Source organism: Fulmarus glacialis, unplaced genomic scaffold (genome assembly GCF_000690835.1).
Source record: "Fulmarus glacialis isolate BGI_N327 unplaced genomic scaffold, ASM69083v1 scaffold26583, whole genome shotgun sequence".
In the NCBI taxonomy this organism is placed as follows: domain Eukaryota; kingdom Metazoa; phylum Chordata; class Aves; order Procellariiformes; family Procellariidae; genus Fulmarus; species Fulmarus glacialis.
The window spans coordinates 1-9,160 of record NW_009203972.1 but is presented as its reverse complement, the minus strand read 5'-3'; the positions used below and the strand labels follow the sequence as shown (position 1 = coordinate 9,160).

The 9,160-nt window shown below is 54.4% G+C and overlaps 1 protein-coding gene across 1 annotated transcript; it reads left to right on the top strand.

Moving 5' to 3' along the window:
- The first annotated feature begins 127 nt into the window (after positions 1-127).
- Positions 128-6,316, top strand: RAD51D (RAD51 paralog D). The gene is made up of 10 exons (XM_009574819.1): positions 128-209; positions 1,460-1,521; positions 1,681-1,799; positions 2,565-2,646; positions 2,761-2,895; positions 3,332-3,427; positions 3,614-3,704; positions 4,566-4,636; positions 5,556-5,723; positions 6,233-6,316. The coding sequence occupies exons 1-10, from the start codon at positions 128-130 to the stop codon at positions 6,314-6,316; spliced, it is 990 nt and encodes a 329-aa protein (XP_009573114.1).
- The last annotated feature ends 2,844 nt before the right edge of the window (positions 6,317-9,160 follow it).

The following is a 9,160-nucleotide window of genomic DNA, read 5'->3' as shown; positions in this document are numbered from 1 at the left end:
GCTCCGGGGGCAGGCTGTGGCTTTGTTGCACATGTGGGGTACGATCCATGTCAGGGCAGTGCCAAATCCACTCTCCCATCTCCTCTGCAGGTCTCCTCTCTGCTCCGTCCTGGGGGCGGCCAGGGACATGGTGGTCCTGCGGGCTGGGCTCTGCCCTGGTCTCACCGAAGAGATGATCCAGCTTCTCAGGGCGAATGGCATCAGGACGGGTAACAGGGTGGCAGCGGGGTCTGGGGTTGGGGAATGTCATTCCCTGCACATTTTGGGGTGGCACCGCACTCTTCTCCCGTGCAGGACCCATCTGCCAGGTTGGGTGGTCTGGGCTGTGGGGCAGCCCCTGGAAAACATCTCCTGCCTCTGTGGCTTTGGCTTGCAGCCTTGAAGCTGCAGCGGGGAGTTTTCTTAGAGCCCCATAGAGAAAAGGAGGGTGAGCGCATGTTGTCTGCCATGAGCACGCTGGGCATTGACTGTAGGAGCCTGGTGGGCTGCAGCTCCGGTCTCTGTGCCCGCATCATCCCGCACCCTGGAAGGGTGATGTTGGTGCAATATCCCTCCTGTGTCCTCCTTGCTGGATGTCTTCTGGGTCCCCCTGGGTAGATCTGATGAGTCAGGACTTCTCCATAGGAGCAGGAGAGTGTTAGGACATGGGAGGGGTCTCTGCAGAGGCTCTTTGAGGGATGATCAATTATGGCTTTTGGAAGGTATTTCGGGAGGGTTTGTGTATTCTTCCCTCTGAAAAATGCCCAAGCTCCTGGCACACTGCACCCTGGCCAAGGCCTGCTCTTAGGGGGAAAGGAAAAGACTTCAGATGGATTCTTTACTTGCTGTGAGAAACTGGACTAGAGCTGAGAAAAACACCATTTTATTCTTTTTAAAAGGGATCTGTGAGATCCTGTGCATGCTGGAGCCATGGATGTTGTAATCCTTGTTTTCCATATAATAACTGCTTTTTACCATTATTTTTTTCAACCAATAACATACACATCTATCTGAAAAAATGAATCTTGGAGTGGTTCCTGGGAAAAGAGAGAGGGCCACTAGTTCTTCTAATTTCTATGGCTTTAGCCCTTCCTGGCATGCCCAGGGCTGGCACTTTAGTCCAGTCACTAGCCCCTTGAGACTTTGGTACGCTGGCAGAAGGGCACTCTCTTGGCTGGCCCCAGCTATCCAATGGCCCTGGGCAGCTCTTGAGCAAAACAGGGAGAATTTTTGCCAGCTTCTCTCCCTGATCTGTTTTGCAAGAAACAATTTGTTTTGCAGTGGGGCCATCTCGGAGGAAAAACTCCAGTACTCCATTTTGTGGGGCATCCTGCTCATCCGCTGGAAGTGTTTGCAGAGGGGACAGACATTTTGTCTGTTGGTGCCCGTAGGCAGATTTTGTCTAAGCTGGTCGTTTCTTTGGTGTTCATGGTCTGTTGAGGTTTGGCTTCCAACTTCTTGTCCCTCGTGTTATTTGCAGTGGTGGACTTTGTGTCATCAGACCTGGAGGATGTTGCCCAGAAGTGTTCCCTGTCTTACAAGGTAAAGGGTGACTTCAAAGTCCCGGTACGTTAATCAGGGAGCTGAGAAGCTGTTCAGCTCACAGCTTGGATGGGCTTGTCTGGGGGGACCTTGTGCAGTTGGCAGTTGTTGGCCCTGGACTTCCTCAGTCCCGTTTCCAGATGTGTCTCTGCCCACCAGGCGCTCGTTGCAGTGAGACGTGTGCTCCTGGCCCAGTTCTCTGCCTTCCCTGCCAATGGAGCAGACCTCTACGAGGAGCTCAAGAGCTCCACGGCCATCCTGCCCACTGGGAGCCCAAGGTGGGTACATCGCCCAGCAAGCCTGCAGGTCTGCCCGGGGCTGGGCTTGCTGCAAAAGGCCGTGGTTGCCCAACGCAGGCTTTGGGTTTCAGTGTGGTGATACCCTGAGCCGGCTCAGTGGTGTCCAAACCATCCCCAGCAGCTGTTTTAAAAAATTCCAGCCACAGCCTGTCTCTGCCTTTCGGGAGCAGAGATGATTATCCTTCATGTCTTGTGGCTGCAAAGCTGGCTGGTCTGTGTCCCTTGAGGGAATGACATTGCCGTTGTCCTTGCGAGAGCCTGCACACCTTTTGGGAAGTGGTTGTGTGTCTCACTTCTAGACTAGACAACATGCTGCCTTCAGTCTTTCCCTTGAGGGCTCTAGAGGAGAGGGTTATGGATCTGGGAGGACTGTTGTGTGGTGATGGTCCAAACTGTCTAGATCAGGCATGGAAACGAGTTACTCTGTTGCATGTCCTTATTTCTTCTTTTCCCCTGTCTCCTCGCTGGGTTGTTACAGTGACTATGCAGAGAAACCCTGGGTATTCAAACCTTGCTCCCAGGCCCACAGCTCTTCTCCAGCTCAGGACTGTCCTCTTGTAGCCCCCCGTGCTGCAGACCTGCTGTTGCCCACAATGTGGAGAGGGAAGGAGCAGAGCCTGAGGCACTTGTCTGCATTTGGGAAGGGGACTCTAGGGACAAATATCTGGGGACCGCTGCTTCCTGATGCCCCTGCCATTCTGGCTGAAGAGGTGTTGATAATCCCACCTTGTGTTCAACCCATAGCCTGGACCAGCTGCTGGACTCCGGGCTGTACACGGGGGAAGTGACGGAGCTCATGGGAGCACCGGGCAGTGGGAAGACACAGGTGAGTGGGACGGAGGAGAGGGGAGAGGACAGGTAGGGTGAAGATGACGGCTTCAGGCACGTGAAGCAGAGGGACCTGGAAGGGCTGGCTGACGCCTGGTCACTGCCTCTCCAGGTGTGCCTGGGCATTGCGGCCAGCGTGTCTCTCGGCCTCAAGCAGCACGTCGTGTTTCTCGACTCCACGGGGGGGTTCACCGCCTCCCGTGTCTACCAGATGCTTCGAGCCCGGACAGAGGACGAGGAAGAGCAGGCAAGTTCCCCTGGAGCTGGTCCCTCGTGCTAAAACTGCCTTGGCTTTTGCCTGCAGACAAGCCCCAGAGACGGTTTGTCTGTCCAGCTCTGCCTTTGTCCCCATGGGCTTTTTTGGGTCCAAACTCTTCCCCTCATGACCGGTGGGTGCTGTGCTTAGGGACAGACACTGCACTTTGGTTTTTTTTCTTGGGGAGAAGGGGAGGGTTTGCTGTAGTTGCTCACGCTTTCGCTTCCTGAGCTCAATCCGCGTTGCTGCTTCCATCAGTGCAATGGGGACAACAGTGTTCATGGGGTGGAGGCAAACGTGGAAGAAATAAGGGTCTCTGGCTCCATGGCATGGTATAAATGCGAAGAGCTGGTAGCAGCTGGGGCAGGAGGAATCTCATGAGTGCTGGAGGGGGTGAGGCTGTTGGTGATGCCACTTTGTGCTGCAGCTGGAGGCTCTGCAGCGGATCCAGGTGGTCCGTGTGTTCGACGTCTATGAAATGCTGAGCGCCTTGCAGGAGCTGCGGGATCGCCTCTCCCAGCAGGTAGGAGCGAGGGTCTGGGCCCCTCTCCCTTCCCCAGAGCTGCAAGGAGGGCAGCAGGACTTGCGTGCCTGACGGGTGACACCAGATCACCCCGTCCTGGGGATATTTGAGCCTCTGTGCAGCTCATGACCTCCAAAACTGCTGGGTTTGTTTCTCCACATTGCACACGTTGCCTCTTTCTTTCAGGTCGTGAGCTCCGTGGGACCTCTCAAGATCGTGGTGATCGACTCTGTCTCGGCTGTGATTTACCCGCTGCTGGGCGGCAAGCAGTCGGAGGGTGAGCTGCGTTGTTAGGATGTGCGATGAGGTTGCAGACCTCTCTGCTAGTCCTGAAGAGCATCTTCCTCCCATGTGTGCTGTGCCTGGAGCTGGGGCAGGATGGATGTGGGTGTGACTGCTCCCAGCTTCTGCTTTGCGACTGGATAAAAGGGGGGTCTGTTTGCAGTGTTATCGGCAAACATTCAAGCTGGCTGTGGCCGTGTAAGCTCATGCCGGTGGTCTGAAACCCGGCCAGGGGACAGAGGAGGCACTGAACTGTTTGCCCTCAGATTAAAACCTCTGCTTACAGTGTCACAGATACGTTGTGGTTGCTGGCACAGTTTGCAAAGCTCCCCTGAGGCTCTTTCTGCCAGAAAGGACCATAAATCAGGAGTGAGGGGCTTTCTGCTGGCTGAGATGCCAAGGAAGCCCCTCAAACACCTTCCAGAGGGTCTTGCACACCTGGGTGGCACCCAGTGCTGTCACAGGAGGTCCCCTCACAGTCACGGGCTGTAGGAAATGAAGCTGTGAGCTGGAGAGAGGGGTCCTGTACCTGTTAAATTAACCTGGCCAGCTTTGTCTGGAGCTCCTGGTGCTTTTGTAGGGTTTTTTGGCCTCAGGGCTTCCAAGATAGGAAAGGAGGGCATGGGACAACTTGGGGATTGGTCTGTCCATGCCACATCCATTCGGGCGAGATGCCCTGGAGTGTGCAGGTGCACTGGGTACGTTGGGGTGCTGGTAATGGAAATTGGTTGAAGGAGTCCAGGAACACCAGCACTGGCACTAAATCCAGAGCTGATGCAAATCTAGATGTCACCTGCCTCCAAGGTGCACTTTGGGGGTTGATCCCCAAACATCCAAATGCTTTGTCCTCCTCCAGGTTTGGCCATCATGATGCAGCTAGCCAGGGAGCTGAAGACACTGGCCAGGGAGTTCAGTCTTGCCGTTGTGGTGAGTGTTGCTGCGCCTTGTCCTTTGCGTGCCGTGGCGAGGAGCCCTGGAGAGGCTTTGGAGCCCCTGGGAGGGGGGACCCCGCTCCCAGCTAATCGGGAGCACGAGGCCTGTATCCCTTGGTGCTCTGCTCCCCGACGTAGCTCTGCTGCTCTGCAGCCCGCAGATGTCTTGTTCCAGCAAGTGTGGAGCAAGAACAGGGCTGATTTGCTGCCTGCTTTTATTGCTGTCCTCAGCCAACAAGGCATTCACTCGATTGAGCAAGGTAGAATTAAGTACAGACAGATTGAAAGGTTGTTTGTATTTATTTTTGATATAACACCATTCATTTAAGGGGCTGGCCAGCTTACTAAGTAACCCCTTGCTTGGTTACCTTGGAGGAACTGCAGGGCATTGCATCATCCAGAAGGAGCTGGGGACTGGAGGGGGCCCTGCTCTAGGCTTCCCCAGCTCCTGGCCAAGCAATTGCATTTGCCTCAACGCACCCGGACAGGTTGCTGGGACCACAATTAATGTGTTTGAATTGGGAAGGCCACAACAGAAAATGGTGGTCTGCTGACCCTGGCACTGGCAGGTGTCAAGACAGCCCTGCCCTTCGCTCTGATTAGCCATAAAGTGACAAGGACGCGATGCCTGGAAGGACGCTTGGAGGCTCCAAGTTAAGCTTTGCAGGTGGCTTCAGCACCAGAAGTCACTGCAGCTTGCAGATACGAGCGAGCTCCTACCTGAGTACGTGTCTGGGACAGTTGCGTGGGCTACATTTAGAGGGGATGGCATGGGTGTGCCAGGAAGATGGAGAAGAAAAAACTTCATAAAAGTAGCAGACTGGCCATTATCTCCTGGAGATCTCTGGTGGGTGTTTCCTAACACCAAGTGGCACTGTTTTTCCCAGGCACTGATAAGCCTGTTTCTGCTGCAGGTGACTAACCAGGTGACAAGGGACAGCAGCACCGGTCCACTGAAGCCGGCCCTTGGTCGCTCCTGGAGTTTTGTGCCCAGCACCCGGGTGCTGCTGGAGAGAAAAGAAGCCGCCTGGGAGAAAGCCACCATGCAGCGCGTCGCTTCCTTGGCAAAGTCACTCCGGCAGGTGAGGCTCCCTGGACCAGTCCCTGGTAATGGAGGAGAAGCTAGGTGACGTGGACCTGGCTTTGGAGCAGAGGGAGGCTCCTTCTGGGGGTAGGGGAGGATCAGACCTCACTGGGTGACCCATGTCACCTGCAGAGGTGACTTTGGCTTGAACCCTGCCTACGTACGGGGCAGCGCTGCCTGAGCCTCCTGGCTCTGAGCCCAGTCTGCGGCCTGATCCAAATGGGTTTGGATGTGGTAGCGTGCTTGGGCAGCGAAACGCATCCTGGATGTGCTAAATAATAGTGTGTCTGGGGATATCTCGGAGCAAGATGTTCTTTACTGAATTGCGTTCTCTATTTGTATCTCTGTGTTCAGCAGACCCAATTAAAATGAGGGCACCGGCAGAAAGAAATCCTCAAGGGGATGTAATAGGGGATTTTTGGCTCTGGGGCAGGTGGAGTGATGTACAGGTTTGCCCTTAGAGTCCCAGCAGTGTGAGGTTGAGCTCCTCTCTGTTTCTTCTTGCAGCCGACGGGGATACAGGTGGAGCTGGATACTGGAAATGGTGATGTGCAGGAGCCGAGCCCAGCAGCACCCACACAGGGGCTCTGATGCAGGCAGAAAAGCAAATGTCAAGGTCCAAGAGAGCTGCAAAAAAAGCAGGCAAGCACACTGAAGGTTCAAAAGACTGCCTCTGAGTCCTGCAGCCCTGAGCAGGACCAACCTGAAGAAGCTCTTGTTCTTCTGTGCTGGGGAGAAAATGAGCGTGGGGTTCCCCGGAGATCTCCTTGCCTCAGCAGATGCTGCCTGCAGTGGTTGGGCTGTGTGGGCAGCATGACAGCCAGGTCCTCTCCTCTGCTGCAGGCTTGTCTTCAACCAGCAGAGCCAGCCCTGTCCTGAGGTGTTGGCTTGGGACCAGCTGGCATGTCCCTGCCCAAACCCATGACTCCTCGTGGTGCTTTTGTTCACTGCCCTCTGGTCCCGGAGCTCTGATCGTCCCTGGGCAGCCCACAGTTAGTTCAGAAATAAAAAAAAGATGTTGCACACTGCTGTAGTTGTTGAGAGCTGGAATTCAATTAGTGGCGACTGCTGTTAACTTAATTAAAATTTTGAGGTTTAGCCCCTAGCAGGACTGGGGTGGGACAGGCTGTTGATGAGCAGGGACATAATTAGATGCTTGATCTGACTTTCTCCCCAGAGTAACACCAGACCCTATAGGGAGCTGCTGGTATTTTTGGGGCACTACTGTGCTGCATAAAGAATTGCTGTTAATTGATGAAGGTTATGATCTGGATCAGCTGGGGGGGATGAGTCCTGACTGACACCAGCTGGCCCTGTCTGATGCTCAAGGACCTACTCAATTGCATGTGAAGTTTAAAATAATCTCTCCTTGCTCCAGTGCTTTCCAGCTGCTCTTGCCTGCTCTGGGGAACCTCATGCAGTGCCGGGGAGGAGACGGGAGGCTGGGATGAAGCTTCTCCTCTTGATCCCGGATGTCTTAGATACCCTCATCCTCTGCTTAATAAGAAACCTCCTTGGCAGGTGAGCTGAGCTGTGGCTTGCACTTCCAAGGCTGCTGATGTAGATTGTGGGGGCTGGAACTCATTAGGGCATGCTCGTTAAACTAATAACACAGCAGTACAGCTCCTGGAGCCTTTTAAGGCTGTGCTGGGTGAAGAGGAGTCTGATTTAGCCAGAATTTGGGTGCTAATTTCTCCAGAGTAGACATAACAGCCTACAGCCCTGTATTGCTGAGCAAATAGCTGCTGTAGGGAAGGGGCAGCTAAAAGGGGTATGTGAACACATATTTTGGTTTCCCAAGAGGCAGTGCCAGGTCTCAGCACAGATTTTTGTTTTTCACATCTGCCAGAGCCGTGCTTCCTGTGAAACTGAGCTCTCGGTGCTCCCAGGGCTGTGATTTACGGGGCAGGTCGCAGCTCCTCCACCGCGGCCACCCAGCCGCTGCAGCCCCGTGCACGTGGCTGTGGGAAAGGCCGTGCTCCCAGCAGGTCCTGCCCGAGGAGGGGAATGTGCCAAAGCAACATGAGCTGTACCATTAAACAGTTTTCAGTAAAAATAAATGTATTTTAAAGTTGTATATTTATTTGCATTTCTGGGCTTTCCAAGCTTGGGAGGGGAGGTTTGGCCCCAGGGATTGCAGCCTGGCTGGGGTGAGGAGGAGGATGGTTTTCCTGTCTGCTGGAGACCCGTGCTGATGTGGCTGGTTCTTACAAGCAGAAAATTTAGCTTATGTCTCTTGAAGCTGTGAATAAAGAGCTGCTACGCACAAATTTCAACTAAAACTATGTGCTACTATTTTATCGGAGGTTCTGTAGGAGAAGCAAAGCTCTTGCGGGGGAGTGTGGAGCAGGGGAAGAGCCAAACAGAAACCTCTTTGGTTGTATTTCAACCAAGGGGGCTTTCTCGCTGTCTCCTTCCCCTAACGAGGAGGATGAGAGGGGGAACAGCTCGCTTTGAACCCTGCCTCAGCCTCGGCGTGAGACCCGCCATGCGCCCAGCGTGCATCTTTGCCGTGGTCCCCGGGAAATGACAGAAGCAGCTCTGCTCTTGCACTTAGTCACCGGGGAACAGTCATGGGACGGAGATTCAACAGGGCCGGTGCCAGTCGCTCAGGAAGAGACCGGGGAACGGCAAGGACGTGCTGGCTGTGCTCCTCCAAAGCTACCCATCGCAGGCTTGCGGGCGTAGCCGTGACCTGGGGGGGAATTTTCTCTCCTTGGCAATCAGCTAATTGCAGCTGTGGGAGGTTTATGTCCTCTTGGGAAACAGCTGGACAGGTCGGGGAGGACGGTGTGATACGGGGCACTGCTGAGCTTCGGGTGGCAGCTCCTCCGCTCCCGGGTTCGCTGCTGAGGTAGGCAGCGTGCGTGCGAGGCCACGGCGAGGTCCTGAATTTCTGGCTGCGTTGCCGCAGGGAAGGCGTTGCTGTGGGTGCTGGTTATTGCTGGGTGCGGGGGCAGCAGAAGGGTTCAGGCTATGGTGAATCTATTACCCGATCTGGAAAAACTTGACTTCTTACTCAAGTGGTTTGCCCGAAATCTGCGTAGTAATAAATAAATATCCTAATTCAGCTTTTCTCCTCCACGCTCAGACAGGCACTTCTGCAATCTCGTAAGACAGGGCCTGGCTGTGCCAGCGCGCACGGGGAGGTCCCCTCTCCCTGCTCCTTCCCGTTGCCTCGATCAGCTGGAAATCTGCTGGAAGGGCCTGGAGCGGGGTGGTAACACCCCACCCAGGGCAGACAGGGCACCCCTCGCCCCAAGCAGTGGGGATGCCTTTTGGCACTGAGGGCTCATTTGCCCTTGATATGTATAAAATCCACATATAAATGTGTGTTTATACATATTGTGCGCATATATGTGTTCATATATGTATATATGGGGGTGTGTATACGTGTGTGTATATATGGCTGTGTGTATATATCCATATACGGGT